Raw genomic sequence first — 27,382 nt, forward strand, 5'->3', positions numbered from 1 at the left:
TTACCTCATTAATGCTAGGATACACCAGGCTTAATATATCCGTTAGAATCCCCTTCATAAACGGAAGCGATCGTGAATTAGCTGCATTCACGGGAGCACCGTGCCTCTGTTTTCCAAGCCTCACAGTGTGCGATCACTGATACACGTCCTGCAGCAGTTGCAACCCGAGCAACTTGTGCAAGATGCAACTACATGAAGTGGTGCCTGACAGTGTAGTTTCCGACGCCCGAGCAGTGGTTATGAAGCATTCGTGCAAACCACTTTTCTGTATCTGTGATCACGCAGCCATGGATGTGTGGTTTTCAAAACCAGGCCTTACAAGGATCATTAATAATACGAGTACAACCTTGTTATTGCCACTTAAAAGATCACACTCCTGAACAAAAGATCAAACTGGTGAAGAAAGCTCTCAATGAGTTTGGAAGCACTCTAAAATAACAGAATAACGGCATAAATAGTAATATATTGTTTGTTTTACGTAAATAATGAACATTACAAGATGTTAAAGTGAAAGTTTGGGTTATGCGTGTTTTCTGATTGTTCGTGCCGTCTCCCCCCATCAGTAGCCCGAATAATGGGGAGTGTACTGTACATAATAGGGTAGTTTCCTTCATCAAAGAAAACGAAAGGCATTGATTGTGATTCGTTACCCACCATTAGTGTATTCATAATATACAAATTATTTGGCTTTAGAAATACCGGTTTAGACGAATGGGAAGGGTCAATTTTATCCTCATTTGAAAAAGGCCAGATTGGTGCCCATGCAATGCCACTCCACGTGACGTCACAGGGACCTAGATGCTATACGAGTAGTCGGGAGTTTTACATCATCTGAGATTACCAATGCATGCATGAGGCACAGAGCTCAGAGAAACACATCTTAATAATCTCTCATCTCTCTCTATTTTAAAATTGCCTTAGGTCGGAAATTTTCCTTCGTATGATAGGGTTATATATTTTCATAGAAGTTAAATCAGATATTCTATCGAATTTCACGGCAAATGTACACTCAGAATGTAGCTAACAGAGTAACGTATATTTTAGATGTAAATCATTACAATATCGCTCCTATAAACTTGCTAGTAAGTTATAAAAATAACAATTAGACATCTAACCTTAGTGTCTACAAAAATTGTTCTACGTGATAATCAACTCCGTTAATATGAACGCTAGAATTCCGTTTAAAATTTGGAACCAATCAGCAGAACATACAGAATGTAATTCCTTGCATTGATTTTTAATAAATGCAACATGAACGTTTTTAGTTATTTTAACTTATAAACAAATAAGTGACCATGAGCACCTTCCTTGAGTGGGACACTGAGAGCCGGAATGGGCCGAGGTAATCCCCACACGGACAATAGGAAAGGGTCGGACCTCTCGTGCCAAGGGACCCTAATGGCGCTTGGGACCCACTTGGCATTCTTGACCGCGAAACCGTGAAAACACGGCCTTTGGCCATTTGCTTCGAAAAATTCAAGCCGTGAAAATCCGGCCTTCCTTCTTTAGCATCAGAAAGTTCAGACCGTGAAATCACGCCCTGCGTAGGGAAGAGGATAATATACAAATTATTTGGTTTTAGAAATCCTAATTTAGACAAATGGCAACAGTCAATTTTAACCTCATTTGAAAAAGGCCAGATTGGCACCCATGCGATTCCACTCCACGTGACGTCACTGTGACCTAGTTTCTATACGAGTAGATAGGAGTTTTACATCGTCTGAGGTTACCAATGCATGGATGAGGCACAGAGCTCAGGGAAACATGTCTTAATAATCACCTATTAAAACTGGCTAAGGTCGGAAAGTTTTCCTCATTTGATAAGGTGTTAATAATCCTTATTTAAGCCAAGCGGTACCAGCAATTCCTGACGCTGAGATTCCCCTGGTGATTGTTCGATCTATTGGGAAGAGACACACTATGTGCCAGTCGCATTTTGCTATTTTTATTTTCCACAGCTGAAATTCTCCTACGCTCTGCGAGAGCTTTCAAACCAAACGGTTCATGAGTAGGACAAGAATCGCATGCGACGGCGCATTCAAAGATAGAATCGGAACTCTTTCCACCCTTATGGGGCATGCATTCACAGTAGCTATTATTCAAAATTTTGGATCCAGATCCAATGTCTTCCACGACTTTGGATCTGATGTATCCGATCAAGGGCAATATCCGCGGATATTTGGATGCGAGGTATCCGATCCAACCATCCCTAATTTTAAGTGAAGCTGTGTGGTCGGATCAATTTTATTTACTTTTTCAGAAGTTGAATTGATGTAAGTAATTTAAATAGTGATGTATTCATTTCCCTTTCTAGTGGAACTGGAGATGGATTCTATAGTTCAGCATTCCAATCTCAGTTGGAAGGAAATTCACTTCATAATGCCAGTATGCCTCGAGGTTAGTAGAAATTATATTTACGTATGTTGCTTTGGATTTTTATTTCAACACGTTGCGTATGGATGGCGAGAATTCTCGTCATTTTTTTCCCGCCTTTTAGGCGGCCTGCAGTTTAGTGTGTAGATTTAGATGCAGGTGAATTATTCATCCAATAGACGCATTCAGCGCAAAAAAATATTTTGTGGAAACAGCTCTGAAAAAATACTGACTGCCTGAGATTTACAACAGAGTAATAATTTACACTCTTTAACTTAAACTTCGGCTTTAACTCTAATACATTTTGTTATTTATTCCCAGAGCTTGCATATGGAGCAATTGTGACCCTGAAAAATCAGCAAACAGGAGGTGGCTATCTTCATTCCCATTGGCATCTCTATCCAGAAGGCGTGGGTGCGCGTCAACAGCAAGTGACCACTTATTCACACAAGGATGATAACAACCGGTGGTTGGTGAAAAAGATCAGTGATGCAGAAGAGGAGACAGATGGAAAAGAGAGTGTTAAAAGTGCTGCAGGTGACAAAGTGGAGCTTGTACGAAATGGGCATCTGATCCGCCTGGAGCATGTCCCCACCAAGAGAAACCTGCACTCCCATCGGGAACCAGCCCCTCTCTCCAAGAGGCACCTTCAAGTTACTGGGTATGGAGAGGTAAGTTGCCCTGCTCATTTTTCAAAACCTGTTTACTTACTAACAGAAATCATCATCATCAGTGGTCAACGATCCTGAGATTGGTTTGAAGCACCTCTCCAGTCAATTCTCCATCAGCTAGTCTTTTTATGCCTAATTATTTCTTTTCTTTCACATCATTCTTAACCTGTTCCATGTATTTATCTAAGGTCTTCCTTTTTAGTTCTTGCCATTCACTTGTCTCTATCAATTGATGTAGTCAGTTAATGCCTCACGATATGGCTGATTAAGTTGTTCTATCTTTGTCTTACAATTAGAGTTTTCTTAAGGCTCCTCTTCTCTTCTGCTTTTCTTAAACCTTCTTCATTGGTCTCTCAGTTGACCTATTTGATTATTCATTTGAAGCACCACTTTTCAAAACCCTGCACCCTTGCTTACATTGCTGCTCTTACAGTACTTGTCTCACTGCCATAGAGAGGCATTCTGATTCAAGATGTAAGTTCTGATGAATTACCTCCTCATTTCTATGCTTAAATTTTGTGCTGTAAGCACATCCTCCATTCTACTGAATGTTTGTTTTGACTATTCTACTGCTGATTTTTTTCATGCTTCTTTCATTGCTGTTTATTTTTCTTCAAAAATTTTCCTCTAAATTCCAATTTTTCCCTATTTTAATGTTATTCTTGACTTCTCGTCAATTGCATACTAATTTCTTAGTTTTCTTCACATTGATTTTCAGCTGCTACCTGCCCATTATCCTTCCCATGTTTACCAAACCTTCTTTAAATTCTTCTCTTTCTCTGCTATCATTGCTCTGTCATCGGCAGTTATAGCTTCCCAATTCTCTCCCCATGGATTTTCACTCCTTGAGCCTTCTCTTTGATTTCATCAATGGCTTTCTTCTTATAAATGTTGAGAATCATGGGAGACAGTGCCCAGCCCTATCTCACTCCTTCCCTAATTCTTGCTTCTTCACAGATGGGTCCATATTTTGTCACCAGGATGTGGTTTTTATATTAATTTTGGATAATTAGCATGTCATCACAAAGAATTTCAATGTCTTTCAGAATTCCAAATCCACACTTTCAAAAGCCTTCTCTAAGTACTCAAATACAATGAGCATAGTTTTTTCTTCTCCATTCTCTTCTCTAAGAACAGAGATAGCTGAGTGAAAGTTTACTGAGTTACTGATAACAGTTACATACTCTCAAATATGTAGAATCATTGTATTGTATTCGAGAATTTTGATTTTTTTAGATGGATTTGATTGAATTTATAGTTGGAATAAAAATCTGCTGTATAACTTAACCAAGCCTTTCCTGAGATTTCATACACTATTACTGCAGCCATCATTACTAAACAGCATGATTAGTCATTTCAACTGTAAATAAAAAAATAACTCTTTGTCGTTAAAATGTCTCTACCTAACTGCACCTCCTGCAACTGTTTTGGTATTATGACTAGTTCCTCTTTCAAATTATAATTGTTTTAATTAATTAAAAAGTATTTAATAAGTTACTGTAACTAAGCATAGTTAATTTTTATTTGTAGCATACTTATCTCTGTGCGTAAATGAGTAATTCCAATGAAAAATATTTCCACATTTTCTTTCATAATTTAATCTAGTCAGTGGCTTGATAGTAAGTGAAAGAAAGTATCATGAATTTTATCTTTTTTATCTGCATTAACTTTGTACCTTATACCTTTTATTGTGGAATACTCTCCACATGTTGATCAAAATACTGTGCCTCTGGCCGGTGAAGACTATGTTAATAGGCATGTGCAGAGGTCTGAGTGTTTAGCTTCATTGACTTCTAAATTTTCATGTTGTAGAATGGAACTGGGGATGCTAATGATGTATGGAAAGTTGTTGTGGTTGGAGGAAAAGAAAATGATGTCATCCAAACCGTTTCCAGTAAGCTGAAGTTTGTGCATTATCTTCAGCATTGTGCCTTAACCTCAAGTGGGAAACAGCTACCCAAATGGTAAGAAAGGAGTAGTTAAGACTTACATTTATTTTTCAATTACTGATGTGTGACCTCTTGTTTCTCATCTGTTTACTCATCTGTTCAGAATAATATTTGTTTGAAAGTAGAGGTGAGTGTTTATTAACAGATAAACTGTTGCACTTTTCTGCCAAATTTATTTTATGCACAATGCGTTTCAACTCACAGAGTCATCGTCAGCCCCTGCATAGGAGTGTGGCTCGGGTGCAGTATCACATTGTTGCATTTTGCCTCTCGCCATAGTTACCACCCCAAATGATTCAAATCTGAGTTCAAGGCTTTAAAACAGGCAGTTTATATATGTCCTGCCTAAGAGGTCATCATAAGTCAGGCCATAGTATGTAGTAGAAAGATAAATGAAAATTATCTGTGAACGTTGCCAAATTCAATAGGTCTCAATGGTACACATTACTGAGAGGGGTTGATAAAAATTTTGAAAGACAGGGTAAGAGACCATAAATTATTTTGAGCACACGGATCAGATTTTCATAAAATATTCAATCTTTCAAAGGTAGTTGTCATGTGCTTGAGCGAATTTGTGGGAAATATTCATAAGCAAAAGAAAGTGAATGGAATATACAATGAGGAACTTGCATGGGTCGTAGATTGCTCTAAAAACTATTTTGAATAAGTCAAATGGATACATTAGCTCGCAAAAATACCTTCAGTTTCTCCATTCAACATCAAAAGAAATAAAAAAATTGCATTTAAAATCGAGAAAAATTTCTCTGAGCCGACCACTGCGCGAAGACACCCGAGCGTTGCCGAGGCCAGGCGTGACGTCATAGGTGCCTAAACAACCGTAGGGAGTAGGGAAATACGCTGAGCGCATGGTGTAAAATTTGTTTTGAGGGAGTATTTAGCCGCTCATCGTCACTTTATTTTGTTCTGTTATTCTTGGGCAAGTTTTCCTATTGCTATTGTGCCTAGATTATTACTTGGGATATTAATATTGCGGCATCGGGATGTTGAAGTACAAGCGTTTCACTTCGTGTGTTTTTGTTATCAGAAAAATGGATGATAACGTTGCCACTCGTTCGAATAGTACACCTGAAATTCATCTACGTCTACATAATACCCCGCAAGCCGCCTAAAAGGCGTGTGGCATGGTGTGTTAGGACACCAGCCTTTTTTTAGGACACCAAAAATTGATGCCACGACCCTCATGGAATTTGTTAAGACAAATTATTGCTATACGTCGGCGGCAAATCGAGTTGTAAAAGAAAATTGTAATACTGGAGGATAACGATCGTAAGCTGTGCTGTTGACATTAGTGTAAGCTGTTCTGTTGAATTTGGCAACGCCGGATTAACGGAGAAGGTAGTCCTATCCGTCCTACGGTACGAATTCACAGCAAAACAGTCTGCACACAATCCACATGTGAGATCGCGAATCGGTTCCGCTGCCAACACACACACAAGCTACAACCTATTTCAATAATATAGGTAAATCTATAAACAATATACTAGCATATACCATAAAAATATAGTGGGAAATAGGCAAATACTCTTATCAAAAACTGGATGTCACTATCACATTCTTATATTCATCACGTACAACTTACAATAACAGAACTCGTTATGATGAATACAACTATTTATTCACTGATTTAAACCCTTAAATTAGCCCACACAAGTGACACAGGTGACATTTCTCGCTGCTATTCGTTGAAATAATGGAATAACAAACTTCACACACAGTTTTTATTTCAATAGCGTGATCGTGAAATGTCATATCTACGGTGAACAACGGAGATTAGCACGCCACTGACAATTTTTACACTACTGTTAGACATTTAAATAGCACTTTTTACAATTCAATCACGATGGAACACTGATAACTCTTGGCCGATATTTTTCAACCTTGTCAAACTTTGTGCATTACAACCACTGGCACTGTGATTATTAGCAGTAGCTTAACGGGAGATGTCACGTAGAAAATAACACTATTTTGGCACAAAAATGTTCCTAGATGTTTCCAATCAGCGAGCAAAAGTTGCATTGACTGGAATTCACCCCATAATACAAGCACAGACAGTCCTTAACGACGAATTCTCCGGTACCTACGAGAAAACGGATGAAGTTATTGTATATAAAAGCTAAGCGGACATTAGTAAACATCAAAATCGTTCTAATTACATACTTAAATGAATGATATGCCGTCGATAACATCAACTTACAATTAACGTATCCCCCTTCCAATGGCCGTGGCTCAGACTCCTACAACGATGTTATTTAGGTATTATCAAATTTTTGGTTCAACTGCTCCACTTTTATATTTTATGCCCTTACTCAGATATTGATATTATAAATAATGTAAAATATGAGGGCTTCCAAGCCTCTATCGTCGGATATTTATCTTTAAATATAAAATAATCAACACGTCTAACAAACGAAGCTCCCACAACTGCTGGCAACTATTACAAACAATCACAACAATAGCTTCGCGTGATGTTTAGGCACCTTTGACGTCATCGAGGCTTCGTCGGTAGTGGCTTGGGGGGTGAGGGAGTTTTTCCCGCGCTTTAAAATTCGTTATCTTTATCATTAAATATCTCGCGAAAGAAAACTCAGATTTACATGCGGTTTTCTTTGTTGTATTCAGAAAATAATTTTCTGTCCGCCTATGATATAAAAAAAATTCATGCAAGTTCCCCATTGTCCTTAGGTGATGTAGTAATCACATTTTCCCTAAATAGCCTCTTATTACTGCTAATACCATAAATTAGGAAATCGCTACATAAATTACATTATCTTGAAAAAGGATATGTTTAAAGTGAATATAAGAATCAGTGTGATATTTACTTGTTAACCTTTTCATGGTGACCATTTCATTTCCTTTGTATAAGATATAAATTCTTATTAAACTTGTAGAGTACAATAAATACATACCTATTTATTGCATAGAAAATGATAATATTTCCTTTTATTTTGATTTTAGTTAAAATAGGCACTTCTTTAATGCATGTGATGAAAGTCTGTGCAGTCATAGGACTAAGCAGACTTTAATTCAGTAAACTGTTGATGCTACTATTGTAATTTTTATTCAGTCTTAATTTGATGGAAGGATGAAAGTGACCATGTTATAACTCAAATGACATATGTATGTGCACACCAAATGATAACCAAAATTTTGTTATTCATTTGTTGTTACACAAAAGCCATTTTCTCTTTGGCAATGGCTTATTAAGCATGACCTCTGTCTCCTGTGACATACATGGACTTGAGACTTCAACATTTTATTTGTTAAAGTCAATTTGAAATTTGCTTTGGAGGAGGAGGTGGTGTTAGTGGTACCATACCTTACTGACAGGAATCATGGCTAAGCCAAATGATTTTTTTCTTTGAAAATTTCACTCCAGATGTACAGTACTTTTCCATTTCTTGATCTATCACCTACTTCTCAAGCTATTCATGGTGGAAAATCAAAAGCCTTAACCGTTTTGCTGATAAGTTGATGATATAACATTACTCCTCAGGCTCATGCATTCTCATGTCGTAGTTTGTTGTTGCTTATACTTTTCTGAGTGGTTTCTTTCCTTAATAATAATAATAATAATCATTTATTTGTCCAGCAAATTTTTTTAGCCTACAAATATAGGACATGCCAATATTGTATAAATACATATATTTATAGCTGCGTAAATTCATCAACAGAGTAGGAAACATTCCTTTTCAAGAATTGAACCAGTTCATGTTTGAATACATAGATTGATTCAAATTTCTTTATTTCGCAAGGCAATTTATTGTAGAGTGTAAGACCTATATTTTTTGGTCCTAGTGCTACATGCCTTGTCCTCACATACAATTGGTGCAGATTTGTCACATTTCTGGTATATTCATAAAAAGCATCCATAAAAACTATCATTCCTTTTGTAGGTGTCAATATTGAGCTTAGCAATTATGATAACAACGTATATATTGTGATGGTATGCGTCGAGTGCGGCTTACATGAGTATTGCCATCTTGGGTGTGCCGCCAAACAGAACTTCCCCCCATGATCCAACCCCCCACTCCTCTCCCCGCTCCCTGCAACCACCTTGAAAAAAAATGCTGAATAAAGAGAGGCAATCGAGAAAAGTGACACGCTCCAAATACACTGAGCAACCAAGGGGCACCACACAAAACCGCGGCTGAGCTACCAGTGAGTAGACTAATGAGAAGATATCTTCGAAGGGAGGGACCTTTACGAACTTTTGCATTTGCAGTGATGGTTTTCTAAAAGAGAATTAAATTTAGAAATATTGGGATAAGGTGTTGAGAGACAACTCAAAATTATTTTAGATAACATGAACAATTTATTCATAACAATTGAAATTTAAAAAAATATCCGTCGACACACATACAAAACTCAAAATAAAAATTACCCACTTAATAACTATTGATGGATGAAATGACTGATGAATTATGAAAAATAAATGAGTAAATAAAAGAAAGCACTGAAATGATAACCTTTCTATAAAACACCAAAATAAATGCTAAATTAGCCCTTATAATTAATATTTACAAGCTCCTCGTTGTTTAAAGTAACTGTCTTTTGTTGGAAAAATGACGGGAGATCATTGATACAATAGGGAGTTTAGACACCACACAAAAAAATGTGACATGGGAGAACTTTCTACCGCAAAAGCAGTTTATTCCATCATGACTTATTTGACCGGAGATTCAAGCATGGAGAACTTGAAGCACATCACCCTTCTTGACACCAAATGACGATTTTTATAGTCAACTTTGAATATAAAATCTCTACACCTTTCGATGGAGACAATTGGACAGATTTAGTGTGGCAGAGGTGACTGAAGGCAACACTCAGTATCTAATGAGTTGATGGAGGGATTGGGAACTTGCCCATGATACTTAATTCTTTGGATGAGCAGCGTCTCTGCAACTTCTCGTTGTCGCTTCCATGGATGGGTCGTAACTGTACTCGACTCCCAGCAGGATACTCGTTTCCAATGGCTGATGTCAATAGATGCCTCCGTGCGACACGTAGCCAGACCGCATGCTCTTGAATCACACCTCCGTCCCGTAGGTACATCACCAACCTCTCTCTCCAGTCTGCCTTCACTGATCCTCTCATGTCAATGCTCAATCCGTACTGCTCAATCACCAAGAGCGCAAGAAGAGCTTATGCCTCCTCGTCACCGGTATATATGGGTTTTTACAGTGATCTCAATGTCACCTTTTTATGACCATTACCACAAACAATTTAACCACAAAAATACAATGGCGGTAAGTCAAAACATGGCGTGAGCTGTGTCTCCAACAATACACGAATATAACTTACGGGGAGAAATTAGGATAAATGAAAACAAAAACAGAAATACCACCGTTATGTCACAATATATACACAGGGAAGAGGCAAGGTGCAGAGTTTTTTTGAAAAGAGGGCGACAAGGTACAGTGGCACAGTTTTGGGGATAAACCCCCCCAGAGCTCAGAGAAATTTTTAGGTTTAACCCATTTTACTTCGAATAGTGTAAGTATTAATAAATTATCCCTCAGAAAGCCGTAAAACTCACCATTTTGAACCATTTATCTTAAAATTCCACAATTTATTAATCTCGCACCTACTACTTATCCTGGTGGGTATTCCATACTCCCACACACCCCGGTATTAGTTGCACCTTAACCCCCCTAGTCTTAATGCCTAGCTGCACCCCTGACAAGGCACATTGAAAGGTTTCTTGCGGTGGGTTGATGTGGTGGTTCTTCCTGAACAAATGCATAAACCAGAACTTAAAGGATTTCGCCAACATATAAAAAGTGTGTACCAACTTCCTCGTATATATATTTTTATGGTAAACTACTAGGTAAATGGCTGAATGAGGAAGATTTTTTTTAACTTTTCTATCCCTTCTTTGTAACTCTTAGAATGAGTTGCAATTTTGGTTCTAAGTAAAGGCCCCATTTCTGATAATTCTCACTTACAAACGGCTAATCTTTGCCTAATATCAGGTGTTTACCGTTAATATTTGTCATGGCTGGCATGAGGGTAGTTTGAGAAGTCCATGAATTTGTGAGTATTTTTTTTTGTAACATTTTATTTCTCAACAAAGTCTCATTTTAGTTGATACATATATCTATTTAGTCCCAAGTTTTCCATTTTTTTCCTTCCAAATATTAGCTTTAATCAAGGCTCTCAAAGTAGGCATTTGTTTTAGTGATAAGCTCTTGATTTGACCCAAAGTCCTTGCCACCCAGCCATTTCCTCAGATTTGGGAACATAAAATAGTCACAGGGAGCCTAAATCTGGAGAATATACCGTATAAGCGTGTGTAAGAGGCGCACACGTGTAAGAGGCGCACCCCTATTTTGAGCATCGGAGCTATGAAGAAAAAAATTTTGCGGAATTTTTTTAATACTATCGCGCGGTGTTGCAGATGTACCTGCAATTTCGACAGTTATCGAACTTTCCTCTTTCAATATTAATTGAGAAAGGAAATTTTGATAACTGCGGCGGTAATAGCGGCATAAGAGGGAGTAGAAAGAATTCCGATCCTCTCTTCACATACGCCGTTGCTCTACGATGCTTGTCCTATTCACGAACAATTTTGTTTAAATGCTCTCGCAGGAGTATTGCAATAGAATTGCAGCTGTGGAAAATTTTAAGGCAAAACACGACAGGCAAATAGCATGAACCTTCCCAAGCGCTGGAACAACAATCGAGGCAATCTTAGCGCCGTAGGATAATAACCATGTTGTAGATTTACCGGAACCGCACTCGGCCCTCCATCAGCCAATGCCTCTGCCGGTTTTTTTTCCTTTCCGAGACCCCACAGGAAAATAGGAAAACATCAAGTTACAGTGGAACAATGGAAACGCGTTTCATCCCTTCCCCGTCTCACCAACTGACCTTGATCGATCTCCCAGTTTATGGAGGCCAAATGCTAGGTGAGTCATCTACTGAGCTCGAAGATATGTCGATAGCTTTCAATAATTGTATGACACGCACGAGGTTCAAAAAAAGAAAGAGATCTAACGCGACGCATATTTGACAGAATTTAAGTATTTAAGCTCTAATTGTTTGACACAAAGATTTATAGTTACAACAAGGCTACTTATATTCAAAATAGTCCAAACAGGACAATTTCGGAAGAAACAAGCGTAGCATAAGCGCATTCAAACAAGACGAGTTGGACTGGAAACTTTAGGCAACGCAAACTGCGTATGTATATCACATTGCTGCGCCTTCGCCCCTTCGCTTTGAAGGCAACGACGTCACATGCAAGATCGGGCGTGTTCTTCCCGTGCTCCTTCGCTCATAGCCTCGTAGCTTGAAATACGGAGGGGAGGGAGCGCGCTCCTTCCCCTCCGTATTTCGTTGCTTGCTTCAAAGACTCTCTGCTCCTTCCCCTGGACCTCTCCTTCCGCGCTCTTCACTTATAAGCATTTCTGATTTCTTCCATCCACAATTTAGTCCAACAATGAACACACTCGTTCGAATTTTTTAAAGTGCAGGTTTTGATACCAATATAATTTTCAGTTGCAATAATCCTCATATTAGCGTCTGAAGATGATTTTTGGAAAATCAGGTCCTCAGCGTAATGGAAATTACTCGGAAAGACAGATATTGACTATTAACCAGGTATGTCCTTCAAAAATACGCGTTTCTCTACGTTTGATAACCGATTACTATATGCAGTATAAATGCCGCGGGATGCCCACTCGTGGCAGTAAATTTAGCGCGCCCTCCGGAGCGAAAAACCCTGCGCGATCTTCCAAGTTCACCTCTGGGGTACCGACGTGACGGTGCGATGCTTACAAGAAAAGCAAACAGGAGCATTTTAAAAATACGTCACTAAGGGAGAAACTCCCCTGCCTGACGCTTGTTTTTGACCTAGGATTACAGATGACTGACTCACACTGAAAACCAAGGCCACTCAGTTCCCCTTAGACTTGCGACCGGGGAAGGGGAGGGGGGAAAATAAGCAGTTTGTTTAAGAGGCGCACCCTCATTTTCGGCAGCAATTTCTGGGAAAAAAGGTGCGCCTCTTACACACGCTTATACGGTACTAGATGGGATAGAAATTCATAGCCTAATTTGTGGATTTTTGTCTTGAACAGAACTTCTTCTTCAAATGCAATTGTTTTTGCTTCAAGTAAATATTGAATCTGTCCTAAAGCTCATACAGGGTTCATACCAGTCAGGGAAATTAGGGAAAATTAAAAATTGGGACTGAAAGTGAGGGAATTGTCAGAGTAATCAGATTATGGTCTGCGTAAAACTCCAGAGGCAGAGTAAAAAGATATGAACAATGGTTGAATGAATGGAGAGTTGTTGCTTTTGAATGGTTAGATGGCTATTTTGTTGTCTTCCTGGATGGGAAGCTCAGGTTATAGCAGACTTGGCGCCACTTGACTTTATTTCATGGAATAGTTTTTCTCTCCAACTTGGAAAGCCTTGTGCTGTTAACTTAATATAGTACAAAGGAAAATCACACAATTAATGAATAATTGCTGTTAGATTATTCTGGAAGCCCTTAGAGATTCAGAGGATATGTGCTAGGATTTGATGGCATGAGATATCTTTCAAAACTACTGGGATATCATCATCTTACAACTTCATTATGCCGCACAAATTAGATTATACTATACAAGTCCAGCAGAATGGATGAAATAAGAGAGATATTTTGCCTTATGGATTGGTACAGGAATTTTTTCCTTCCCCAAAAATATATGACATAATAATAAGTGCTAGGTGGGACTAGGTCATGGAATACTTGTATGTTCACCCTCATTTTTTGTAAATGGCTTGCATGTTAACACATTCAGCGTGGAGCACGTCAATTGACGTACACTGCCAGTCGGGCCGAGAGCCCTTTCTCTGCCTCCGTACGTGACTATATCCACTTCCGAGTCTTCCGTTTATGTGCATGGCCTTCAGCAAGCTTCCCTCTTTCAACCCATGTGCACCGTTTGTAAATAGTAGTACATATTTGAACGGAAGTTATGGCGCAAAAACCTCTCTCTATTTTTCTTCCTTATTTTATCGGCCGATTCTGGCGACTTTCATGAAAATCGGGCCCGCATTAAATGTGTTAATAGAACTGGCCGCATGCCTATGGAGGCAGCATGTGGGGTAGTGTGTAATGTATACCTTGCTGCATTTTTAAAAAAATACTTGTACATACATGAATGTTTTACATAGACATAAAGTCAGGGGAATAGAAACAAACAAATTGGACTAGAAATCAGGGAAATTGAAAATCAAAAGTTAGTGTGAACCCTGTCTGAATAATATTCACCGGTGTACCTTTTATGCTTTTCAAGGTAACCAATGTGAAGGACACTGCGCACATCCTAAAAAAAATATGGTCATGACCTTATTGGTTGGCAGACCCACCTTAGCCTTCTATGGTGCACATTCACTCATAGAAACCTATTGTCCTGATTGTCTCTGGTGTGTTGCGATGACTCTATATTTCACCCACAGTTACGAAATGGTGCAATAACTCATTTAGATTACAATTGATCATGGCCAAAGTACTCCTTTGCAGTGGTCGCACTATTGTGGTTATAGTCATGGTCGAGTGTGAGCAATTGTGGGACTGATCATGCTGATAGCTTTTTTATATCCAAATATTCATGTGAAATGTGGTGCACCCATTCAATTGATATACCTGCAGCATCAGCCACCTCTTGCTCTTTAACTCAATAATTATTTGATCATCTAGTATCACTCCATGGATTATATTGATGATTATTGGTGTAATGACCTCTTTGGGCATGCTAAACTTTTGGTGTCACTTGTGCTGGTACCACTGCTATGGAAGACAGCCACTTCTTTGCATTTGAAATTAATGGTGCAGTCTCTCCATAGTATTTATCAAGTCTCGTCTTTATTTCAGTTATACTTTTTATGCAAAAAACAATGTTTTTAGTACACAAATTTCACTTTTTTCCATTTTTGTTCAAATTCATGAGGTTTTCTGCTTTCAATCGCTGTCAAACACTAACTAAACAACACAGCTAGCTCAAAATTTCACAGTTGTTTACTAAGGTATGGCAGCCGAGAGTGTATTGTTGTATTTTAAGTTACTACGTGGAAAATTCAAACAGTCACAGACTTATCAAATAATCCTCATGTTTAAAGAATATGTTGATACCGCTTACGTTTTTCTGGAGTTTTAGATAGATTCAAATCTGCTCTAATATTTTTATTTATCAACACTCATTTGAATTTCAGGGCATATGAGCAAGCTGAAGTGTCATGCAACCTTAATCTTCGGGACGAATCTGCATTATGGAATATTGAAGACAACTACTTCCCAAAATGTAAGTGTTCATATCTTTACCACTACTCATGTGCCTATTAGCAATGCGTATAATTTGAAATGATGGGAGGATAATTCAGTGGTACTAAATCCAGTGATCCATGTTTCAAGCTAATCCTTGTTTGAGAAGTTTTGGAAATATTAAAATTATCCTGGTCACATTAAGAACCCTTATCTCAAAAACTAGGGGAGACCTGGGTACAATTGCACCCATTTAGATTTTTGGCTTTATATTTTTTATCAAATAGTTTTTAAAAACAAAAACTACAGCATAATACCAAGCAATTTCTTGGCTACCTTCTAAATTGTGTGAGGAATATGGCATGAAGATTAATCATGAGAAGACTAAAGTTATGTGATTTTGTAAAGCATATTTAGCGAGGAATGTGAACCTCGAGATGAAGTACATATGTGGTCATAGACTTGAGGATGAGGAGTTGATTAATTTTTGGTCAGCACATCAGAAGAAAACTGATGAGTAGTAAGGGTATCGGGAAGACAATTAGGAAAGAAAATATTCATCAATGGAAAGGAGATGATGAGAGGATATTTATGTAAGAGTTAAATGAAAAGGTTAATGAAAAGACAGAGGAGTATGTATTTGCATTTATGGTAAACCTAGATGGATAATTATTCACCATGTTATAAATTGCTTGATGTCCTTGTTTGAATGCATTCATTTTAATTAACTGAGTTGTGATTTTTTTTCAGTGCCTAATGTGAGCTTCCAAGTCTATGCTCCTAACTTTTTCCAGAAATTTCTGGAATCTCATGCAGTTATGTTCCAGGGTAATGCTGGCCTGAAGCCAAAAGAGGGGGAGGTAACATCTCGACCTTGGCAATGGCCTATCAACTACAGGGTGAGCCTCGATTCTCCATCTGGTGGGATCTGCTTTGTGATCAGCATGTTTTGCTTTCCTAAATTTTGTATTATTACCTACTCCTTGCTCATTTTTGTGGCATCTTTCCATAGAATGTCACACAAGTACCATGACACCTCTCAACACTTAACCTGTGATATTGAGCAATGATTTTTATATTTCCTCAGTGATTACGCAATATTTGACATTTAATTGTAATATTCTCTCCTCAGGGACAGTTCTTTTCAGCAAACACATATAGGATATATTTGCTTGGGAATCCATTGATATGGTGGGGAAATTTGGTATTCCTTGCTGTGTATGTAATAGTATTTTTGTACAGTGCTATCAGAGAGCAGCGAGGGTGCATGGATAATACATTGGTCAGAGGTAAGAGTGCCTTATTTTCATCATCTCTCTCGGAATTTAGTTTACAGCAATACGGCTAAACATTTTAATGCAATCTGCAGGTACGATTGTTTAACCTCACTCTGAACTTTTACTGAGGTTTACTGTATGAGAAACATAAGGACTTTTTCATTTACTGTGTCCGTATGAAATACCAATTTATCACTCGGAAGAGCATCTTTGATTTGATCTGAGATTGCTGAATGATTTTGAAAGTGTGGTGATTCAGGCTGCTTTCCTGGCCAGTCCAACCAGACCACTTTGTTTTCTATAAACTGAGCTGGCTAGACTACTCTGAGATAGGTCACTGAAGAAATTGAATGCTTACCCTTGGCTTTTTGTTTCAGAAAAAAGGCATCGGGTGCTGAATGCTTGTGGCTGGCTATTTGTTGGATGGGCACTCCACTACGTACCATTTTGGGCAATGGGGAGGGTACTGTACTTCCATCATTACTTTCCTGCCCTCATCTTTAATTCTCTGCTCTCAGGTGGGTACATTTTTTTACCTTTTTAAATAGAAATCACTTAGTTGCGGTTTAGCTCAGTTATAATCCATCTGGCCAAGAAGAAATATTAAACTTTATCTTAAGTCCCTAATTTTATTTTATGCAATCTTGAGTTACAATTTGGTTTCACATCATAATCAGGCTGTAGAATAGAGATGAAGCACTATAAGCCTAATAGCAGTACATATTGTGAGTTAAATACTTGGAGAGCGAGTTAGGGCTTTTAGGATGTGGAAGAGGCCATGATCATTCTGTACATATTTGCATGTCTCATAAGTCTGATTACACAATCCAATGCCATGCACAGATCCAAAGATACCAGAGAGCATACTAGCAAGGGCATGATTACCAGTATTGTGTGATTCAAAGTGAAACGTGCTTGTTCACATCTATGGTGCTGTGCTTAGTTTTCTTCTTGCTGTAACTTTCCATTTTGTACTACAAAAAACAAAACTTTCATTGGTAACATACCTTCTCAAAATCCCTAGAATGTAGTATGATTCAAGCAAGGATATGTACCAATTTGAGCATCCTAGGTTGCATGAGATACAGGCTCAAGAGCAACCTATTTTAAAGCAACCCTCTAGTACTCAAAAGTGGAAAAGAGTAATTTTTTATACAGTGGAACCTCGATCTATCGTTTTTCAGGGGGATGGATGAAAAAAAAAATGATGAATGCAGAAAAACGATCAATGCGGGAATGTTTGGCTAGGTTGCCTATGTCCCAGGAAACACTGGATTTTGGCGCGTAATTATGATATTCATTAAGGGATTCAAACAAGATTTTAGCTGATTACAGGAATATTAGTACTTTATCGAAACACTTAGGTCATATTGTTTATTTGACTTATATATCTTTCAAATATTCTGAAGGAACATGCCACCTTGCTAAAAAATGTTTGCACTCGGCATTGGCACTGCTCTTATGGATTTCTGTCTGATGTAAAAATTCTTATCCATCAAATGCCATTTCAAGTACATACATGTATTTACGAGAGCAATGTGCATGTTATGCCTAAAACAACCGCTTTCGCCGACGCAGTGATTGGTTGTGAGATGGATGACAAAGGCTAAAAATTTGAAATGTTCCTTTTTAACAATTAAATTTTTAATATAATTGAGTCAATGTGTAAAGCGTGAACAATGTTGTGTTAATCGTCAGCGGCACGCCCACCTGATCCTCGGCTTCATCCCACTTCTTGTTTTCACTAAGTATCTTGCTCTACCCCCACCCCTGCTGTCATGTGCTAGTGGACAACCCGAGGTGTTGCAATACTCACGTGCTACTAGCCCAGATTCTTTTCTTCATCTTCAATTATTTTCAGTCCATTTTTTTAAAGTTCTCACTTGTTTCTTCAGAAGGGCCAAGATCCGAAGATGGATAAAAATAAAACTAATAAAAATGAAACGTGACTTTATTAAACACACACGAAAAACACTCGCTAGTTTGAAGTCAACCCACCCTGGAAAATATGGAACCACTCGTGCGAGGTGAAGTTCGGAACTGATGCCATTGCGTACGTCTTACGCGGAACATACTGCAGAGGGTGAAGCATGACCATGTGACTGTGCCATGAAATTTTTTGTCCTAAATGGAAGGCAACTTACCCATTCTTTTCTAATTAGCGTAGCGCCAGATGAGCAGATGAATTTGGATTGTTAGTAGGGAGAAACAAAATATCCTGAGAAGATATCCCTTCATGAGTAACTCTGACGAGTGGGACTTATAGTATAACTTGTAAATTGTAACCTGATGTCCTGTTTTCAGAAAAAAATGCCACATCAACTGCCGTGAAGCTCAGCTGTGAGTATATCAAGTTTCACCAGAAATCACCATCGCATTTTTCCAATTATTACCTTGCTTAAAGTGCTTAAATAAGGTTAAAAATACGTTGTATTTGGTCTCATTCTTTTTTAAATTACGTGCTCATTACTATTATTTCAACCTAATAAAAGTATAATACCAATTGCCGAAAATTATTGTTAGACTCCGTTTGGGCTAATTAGTGATTCATCCAGCAGTTGACCTCCAGAAACTGGGGACTTTGAAGGAGATAGGCTGAAAAAAATCAGTGGGTGAGAATCGGAGAGGCACGAAACACGTTTCTATTGTTCTCGTGTAACTTGATATTTTCTTTCGAAGCTAAGGTCTTCATAATACATTCCCTGCGAGCTGGGAACTTTTGTTTGATTTCGGAGAAGAGAAAAGCGTCAGAGGGGGGAAGCGAGTGCTGAATGGAGGGGGATAGTGGATCTTGGGAAATGCGCTAATGTTACTATCTCATGGCACTTAGCTTCTCCCTATGGTATTTCATTCTCCAGGGGAAGATTCAAACTATGTGTCTGTTGTCATTAGCCACATATTACACATCGTAAACACTTTGTCTCATTTTCGTCAAACGATGGATGCGGGAAAATAATACGATGGGACCGCAATCTTCAAATGATCAATCCGGTAAAACGATACTTCGGGGAACGATAGATGTGGGAAAAAATTACATTGTCTTTACGGAACTTTATTTGGGACCAGGAAAGGTGAACGATGAATGCGGGAACAGTAGATTGGGGTTCCTCTGTCATATATAATTATTGGTAAAAATAAATGAAAAATCCTTGGAAATTCACTATTTGAAATTTCACCATTTGTTGAGAAACATCTATAAGTAGTGAAATCAAACATGTTTACTGGTTATCAACATTCCTTAATATGTGTGCATGAGTATCTGAGTTAAGCAAAAGTCAACTATAAAACTTCTGATTATCTGATTAACCCAATTTAAAAGATACTTAATATAGTTGCTGCAGTTAAGTTAAATGTTTAAAATTCCTTATATACCCAATATGTCTTCATTGTCCTTATGACACAACATATCCCATCATGTACCCTGTACCAGTCTCAAAGTAGCCCATATTAATATTCAATGCTTAAGAAATAAGATTCCTCAGCTGGAGATTTCCCTCAGTGGCAAAGAGCCTACCCTCCTGTGTATAAGTGAACACTGGATGAAATCTGAGGAACTCAAATTGGTGTCCATTAGCAATTACAACTTGATGTGCTGTTTTGGAAGGAATACCTATAAAAATGATGGGGTTGCTATCTTTGCACATAACAGTTTAAAAAGTGATATAAATTCTGTCAATATTATGGATCTAGTTGAAGAGAAACACTTTGAGTGTGCAGTGTGTACAGTTAAAACTACTTCAGGAAGTGTTGCTATAATCTCACTTTACAGATCTCCAACAGGGGTCTTCAATGAGTTCCTAATCAAACTGGATAAACTGCTTGAGTCCCTTGTTAAGAAGCATAAAATCATTATAACTGGTGATCTTAATTGTGATTCTTTAGTGGATTCTCCCCAATGTTCAGACCTGTTTAATTTGTTCCTGTCCTATGGGCTACACTGTCTTGTTGACGTTCCTACCAGAGTGACGCCCACTTCCAAAACTTCAATTGACTATATGGTGACAAGTATTGATTCTGAAAATGCCTCAACTTTAGTTGTAGATCTTGGTCTATCCGACCACTGTATGGTAATGACTGACTTTAACCTGGAAATACAATCCAAGGATGTTAGGAAATCCACCTTCAAAGTATTCTCACCTGAATATCTTTCATGTCTTAAACACTCCTTAGCCATCGAAACTTGGGAAGGTGTATACTCACTTAACAACTTCAATGACATATACACCCAATTTCATGACAAACTACTCTATCATATTGATTATTGCATACCCACAGTCACTGTAAAAACCCACGCCAATAATCAAAGTAAACCTTGGCTTACTGATGCAATAATTACCCTCTCACGAATCCTGAAGGTAAAATCATCTAGATGTAAAAAGGGCTGCAGTCAAAAAGATTATACCGAATTTCTCAAACTGAAAAGTGAATACCGAAAACTACTAAAGCATGCAAAAAGAACATACAACGATGGACGAATTGCCAATGCTCACAATAAAATGAAAGAAACCTGGAAAATAATTAAGGAAGAGCTTGGTAAGAAGGCTAATCCATCTACCCCTAAATTCTATAATAACGATGGATCCTTGGTCACTGATTCTAAAACAATATGCAATCTGGTGAATGATGCCTTCTGTAATCTCCCAATAATCAACTCCTGCAGTCATAGCACTAATTCCACTGTAAAGAACGCTTCCATAATATCATCCCTCTACCTTCACCCCTGTGAAGAAAAGGAAGTCCTATCGTGTTTAGGTACCTTATCTAAATCCTCAACCCCAGGTATTGATGGGATTCCTGGCAGAATACTTGCTGAATGCAAACACTTATTGGTTAAACCTTTAACTCACTTAATTAACACCTCGATGTCCACTGGTATCTTCCCAGACCAACTGAAGCCTAGCCGAATAGTACCCGTGTATAAAAACAAGGGTGACAAAAATGATGTAGGCAACTACCGACCTATCTCTCTATTGCCTCAGCTATCAAAAGTATTTGAGCGTATTTTTTATAACCGGTCGATCTCTTTTTTAGAAAAGAATGCAATTCTCTCTGACTCTCAGTGGGGTTTTCGCAAAGGTAGGTCGACAGGCAATGCTCTTCTGGATGCCTGGACTTTCATCTCAGAGTCATTTGATAATGGAGACAAAGTTTCTGCTCTCTTCATAGACTTCTCTAGGGCATTTGATATGGTTGACCATCAAACCCTCTTTAAAAAATGTTGTAACTATGGAGTGAGAGGTAATGCATTGGCATGGTTAGATTCATACTTGAGAAACAGAACTCAGCTAGTTGAACTAGTATTACACGACTCAGTGGGAAAATCCAACCCTAAGGTGATAAACGTAGGTGTACCTCAAGGCAGTGTTCTTGGCCCCCTTTTGTTTCTCATATATATCACTGACCTACCTTCATTTATACACGAAAACAGCAACATTAGACCCATCATGTATGCAGATGATGCAAACTTCCTCATATCAGCAAGTAATATGACTGATCTACATTGCCAATGTCAGGAGGTATTGAACTCAGTGTGGACATGGAGTGCCGCAAACAAACTAAATTTGAATACCTCAAAAACTCAACTCTTGCTATTCAATAATGATGCTTCTTTTAATCAGTTGATGTTAAACAATGCCCAACTCTATCCTACTACTAACACAAAATTCCTAGGTCTAATAATTGAAAACTCTGGTTCTTGGTCTATATATGTCAATGAACTTTGTACAAAATTATCTACAGTCCTATATAGTCTGAGATTACTTACTTTGTACAAAATTATCTACAGTCCTATGTAGTCTGAGATTACTTACCAACTCACTATCCCATAAAGGACTAATGACCCTGTATCACTGTAACTTCTTAAGTATAGTTAATCATGCCATTGAATTCTGGGGGTCAACAATTACTCTCCTAAACAAAACGTTTCTCCTGCAGAAGAGGGCACTCAGAACCATTTTGGGTATACCTAGAAGAGAATCATGTAGACCACTGTTTGTTAAGCTGGGAATTCTCACGCTTCCTTGTCTCTATATATTTAAACTATGTGTACTAGTTAAACTCAACCTTCATAGACTAAAGCTAAATCAGGATATACATAATCACCAAACTAGATCACATACATCCATCCACATAACCCTCCACAGACGAAAACTTTCCTACACAAGCCCCATAGCTATAGGCTCAAAAATATATAATTCACTCCCCCCCAAACTTAGGAGCATCTCCTCAATGAACAGATTTAAAGCTGACCTAAAAAGATATCTTGTAAACAAATCTTACTACAGCATCCAAGAGTTCTATATTGATCCCTAAAAATATGTATAAATGTATGTGAATGTCACTTATTGATATATTGTGTTCAATTGTTTAGTGTTACATCTACTGTTCAGTATGTTACATTTTTATGATTCACTTAACTTCCATGACGTGTCCTATATCTATATTCTGTGGCTCACTGTAATATATGATCTTTTGGACAAATAAAATTATTATTATTATTATTATTATTATTACTAAAAAAAATCATTTCAGTTTAGCTAGCTGTTAGTTCCCCAGGGATATACAATTAATCTTCATCGTCCACTGGTTAAAATGCCAACTATCTTTCTGAGAAGTATGAATGCAGCATGAATAAAGAATGTTGCTGGACAGGAGATATCCTAGGAGGAGAAGATGGTTTAGCTCTCGATTATTTTTTGTTAATTCTCTTACTATATTTTGAGAATTGTTTGTTCCAAGATTCCAAGAAGAGTGATGCTGTGGTCCAAAGCAAAACAGCAAATTATGGTAGGATTTGATAAGCTTGGTGATGTTGGTTCGCTGTGTGTGGTAGTTACAAATAGGTATTCAATAGTAACCTATGTTAGAACCCTAATGAGATTGTACATGATTTAATGAGCAGTAATGTGTTGTAGTATTATTTTAAGGTTTGGTCATACATTGATCTCAATGGGAATTTTAGGTTTGTTTTACGATGCTAATTCTGTAACTTTCATTTTATGACTTTTTCTGTAAGTAATTGCTATTTTATGATGAAACCCAATGAAGATAGTGTTTTTTTATTGTTCTCATTGCCATATAGTCAGGTCTCCCATGATGTCATACACTCCTGTGCCAAAAAAGGAGAACACAAAATGACAATCATTAGAACTCTCTAGGCTTTATTATTTGAAGAGAAAAAAATAGAGTACATTTTAAAAGCATTTTTTTAAAAGTACATTCATTACTTATTATGCTTGTACCAGTATTCTTGTGATATCCTGTGTAGCAATTCAAGGTATGAACAATGTCTTTCATTTCAGGTGTGATTTTGGATTACTTCTTGAAAAATCTCTCAGCCATTCTCCCAGAAAAAGCTGCCAATGGCATTTATCATTGGCTTGTTGGAGTTGTATATTCAGTGATAGTGTATAGGTAAGCATTATTTAATTCTTTAATGCATATCCTATAGGGGATTTATTATGTGAAATCAGTCAACTAGTTTAATTTTATTGTGGTACAGTTTTAGAAGTTAAATCAAGACTGGGGGCTTGTGCTCCACCCTTTCCTAAGCTCACTTTCCCCTAATCATTGTCATGCTGTTAAGTACTTCTCCATAATAAAATCCGATATCTGTTTCATATTGAGCTTCATCATCATCATTAGTCAACAATCCTAAGTCTGTTTATATGCAGCTCTCCATTCCTCTCTCTTGTATCCGCTAACCTTTTCGTAGCAACGTATTTCTTCTCGTTAACATCCTTTACAGCCTGTCCTATGTAACTCATTTGAGACCATCCCTTACCCTTCTTCTCTTCCGCCTCTCCTTCTACCAGTTTTCATCAGGCCATCAAGCCTCATAATATGGCCACTAAGTTGTCTCGTCTTCTCATTATGGTTTTTAGAAGACTTTTCTTTTCTCTCACTCTTCATAGCACTTCCTCGTTACTTTCGTGGTCGATCCACATCGATCGATTGGTCGATCTTCATCGGTCGATCTTCATCATTCTTTGGTAGCACCACATTTCGAATGCTTCCACTGACTTCTCTTCTGCTTTTAATGTCCAAACCTTGCCTCCATTGAGAAAAATGCTCTAGATGTAGTTTCTGATGAATTGTTTCCTTATTTCTATACTTCTATTCTCAGCTATGAGAAGATTCTTCTATTTGTAGTAAGCCCTCTACACCTGCACTATTGTGGTGACTATTTCTTTCTTGCTTCGTCCGTCATTGATAATTCAGCTTCCTTGGTAACGAAACTCATTCATCTCTTTAAGCTTTTGTTTTCCTAGCTTAACGTTTGTCCTAGTTACCTTTCTTTTGCTGTATACATATGTACATATAAGTCTTCTTTTGTTGATTTTAAGCTGATATCTGGCCATTGTCCTTTCGATATTTGTCATATTGAGCTTAGGAAAAATTTTGCTATTTCAGTAATAATAATTATTATTTATTCTGTCCTAAATACATTACAGGAATGTATTGGACAGGCTAATTCAATAAAGATAAAAATGGTTCACAAAAATAAGTGTGTCTCACTATTAACCATTATCTATTATGAATTTTTATTGAATGTGCAGTCATGGAGTGTCCCTCTTTTATGTTCTTTCTGTTCCAGTTTCTACATATTTTCACCATTAGCATACGGTATGGAAGGTCCATTGTCCCAGGATCCAAATAGTACTATGTACGGTCTCAAGTGGATGGACACATGGGAATTCTGATCATTACACTGAAAGATCAGATACATACTTTTCTGACTTTATCAATTGTTACTGTATTTATTGAGTGCATGATATATGAATGTTATAATCTCATGGATTATAAGTTGCTGGTGAAAGTTAACTTTTTTATATTTTTTTAAATTTTTGATACTAAATTTTTTAAATAAAGTTGGTATTTTGATAATATTCTGAGTAATATTTTTCCATTTAACTGCATTTCTCTGTATGTGTTGCTCGAGAGTTGCTTAGAGTGGGAGATTTCAAAATGTGATGCTACTGAAGATTGAGAATGATAAAATGACTAGGGAAGCAATGGGCAAGTGCTAGAAGGAATGGTAGGTAAGAGTATTCCTATAAAAATGCTGAGAAGAAGGTGAGGCAACTTAGCCACATCATGAGGCATGACGGGCTAATGAGGACAATGCGGAATGGAAGAAGGGTTAAGGATGGCCCAAAATGAATAAAATAGGACAGGTTATTATAAGGATGTAATTGAGAAGAAATCACTATGAAAAGGCCGGTGAATAGGAGAGTGGAGTGGAGAGCTGCATCAAACCTCTCCAAGGATTGTTGACTAATGGTGATGATGTTCCTTTACTAATTTCTCTTTTATAAATGAGTGAACAATTATAGAGAAATTATGTACATATGTGTGTCTAAGAAGATATTTGAGACATCCTTGAAGTCATTACTTTTTGGGGGTGGAGTATGAACAAAATAAGTGATTGGTGGTGAGTTCTCCAATGAAAGAATGTTATAATCTCAGAGATTATAAATTGCAGGTGAAAGTTCACTTTTTTATATTTTAATTGAATCTGATAAATGTAAAATAATATCCATCTGTGCCTGGTCAAGCAGCATCTTGCATATGGGATGAAGATATTTTTGCTTAATTTGCCCTTCTATGATCTTCATAAGCCTTTCAGTACCTCTTGATTTTAAACAGTTTGACGAAGGATTCCCTTTACTTTTGACCAGGTCTTTGGTGAGCCATAATGCCTTGTATACAATTGGACTTAAGATGGATACCGTAAGATATCAGCCGTTAGAAATTGCTTCTAAGGGGAGATGGAAACAGGTGAGTTCTGATATTTTGTCTAATAATCAAGACTTGGGTCCAGTGGCACCGACTCCGTGGGGCCTGAGGGGGCCCGAGCCCCCCCAAAAATTCGTTACAGATGTGAGGAAAAAATGTGTAAGGCTTGTCGATTTTCCCCGGAGTGTCCAGATATCGAGATTCGAGTGATCAGGGTTCTAATGTTGATCATATGACTCTTCTAAAATGCTTAAAAACTTAAAATTCACTACTTATAAAATTTACCGGGGCAAGGTCCCCAGTTTGGGCCCCCCCAATATTTTTTGTAAGTCGGCACCCCTGCTTGTGTCTCCCTTGGGTTTTCTTGCATTGTACTAAGTTTTCCAAGCTTCTTTTCCAAAGATTATTTTTCTAAGCTATCAGTGAACTTCTTAAGGTGATTTTTTGCTAAATCAACATAGAGGAATGGGATAGCATGTGGCAAGGTTGCCTTTCACCAATTGTTGCCATTTGTAGCATGTGGCTGGTGATAACTGTGTGTTGCTTCTGGCAGTCTTTTTACACCCAGCCAATGAGATTTCCAAACTCAATCCTGACAAAAATGTCACTGACAGTAAGTAGCTGACACTGCAAGTCTGGTATTTTCGTCAAATGAAAGATGAATAAAACTACATTATTCGAGAAGATATTTTTCATGGTAGATCCTTCACTGGCAATCATTTTAATGAACAGCTTACGAGTGATAAAGAATGTTTCCTGAACTTAACTAGAATAGATATAAACGACATGCTATTCCTATCGAACAAAGTTAGTCCACTAATAGGGTGGTTTCCTTCATCAAAGAAAACGAAAGGCATTGATTGCGATTCGTTACCCACCATTAGTGTATTCATAATATACAAATTATTTTGTTTTAGAAATACCGGGTTAGACGAATGGCAATGGTCCATTTTTATCCTCATTTGAAAAGGGCCAGATTGGCGCCCATGCGATGCCACTCCACGTGACGTCACAGGGACCTAGTTTCTATACGAGAAGATAGGAGTTATACGTCGTCTGAGGTTACCATTGCATGCATGAGGCGCAGAGCTCAGGGAAACA

At 37.8% G+C, this 27,382-nt stretch overlaps 1 protein-coding gene across 1 annotated transcript in view; it reads left to right on the top strand.

Moving 5' to 3' along the window:
* The window catches only part of LOC124167975 (protein O-mannosyl-transferase 2), a 47,712-nt gene extending 22,281 nt beyond the window's left edge, over positions 1 to 25,431 (top strand). Inside the window, exons 9-17 of the mRNA XM_046546051.1 lie at positions 2,315 to 2,397; positions 2,695 to 3,044; positions 4,857 to 5,008; positions 15,218 to 15,306; positions 16,017 to 16,165; positions 16,399 to 16,555; positions 16,921 to 17,061; positions 23,845 to 23,956; positions 25,140 to 25,431. Of these exons, the coding sequence (XP_046402007.1) occupies positions 2,315 to 2,397; positions 2,695 to 3,044; positions 4,857 to 5,008; positions 15,218 to 15,306; positions 16,017 to 16,165; positions 16,399 to 16,555; positions 16,921 to 17,061; positions 23,845 to 23,956; positions 25,140 to 25,245 (1,339 nt within the window). The 3' untranslated portion in view covers positions 25,246 to 25,431. The remainder of the gene's footprint in view (positions 1 to 2,314; positions 2,398 to 2,694; positions 3,045 to 4,856; positions 5,009 to 15,217; positions 15,307 to 16,016; positions 16,166 to 16,398; positions 16,556 to 16,920; positions 17,062 to 23,844; positions 23,957 to 25,139) is intronic.
* Positions 25,432 to 27,382: the final 1,951 nt, after the last annotated feature.

Source organism: Ischnura elegans, chromosome 11, assembly GCF_921293095.1.
Source record: "Ischnura elegans chromosome 11, ioIscEleg1.1, whole genome shotgun sequence".
In the NCBI taxonomy this organism is placed as follows: Eukaryota; Metazoa; Arthropoda; class Insecta; order Odonata; family Coenagrionidae; genus Ischnura; species Ischnura elegans.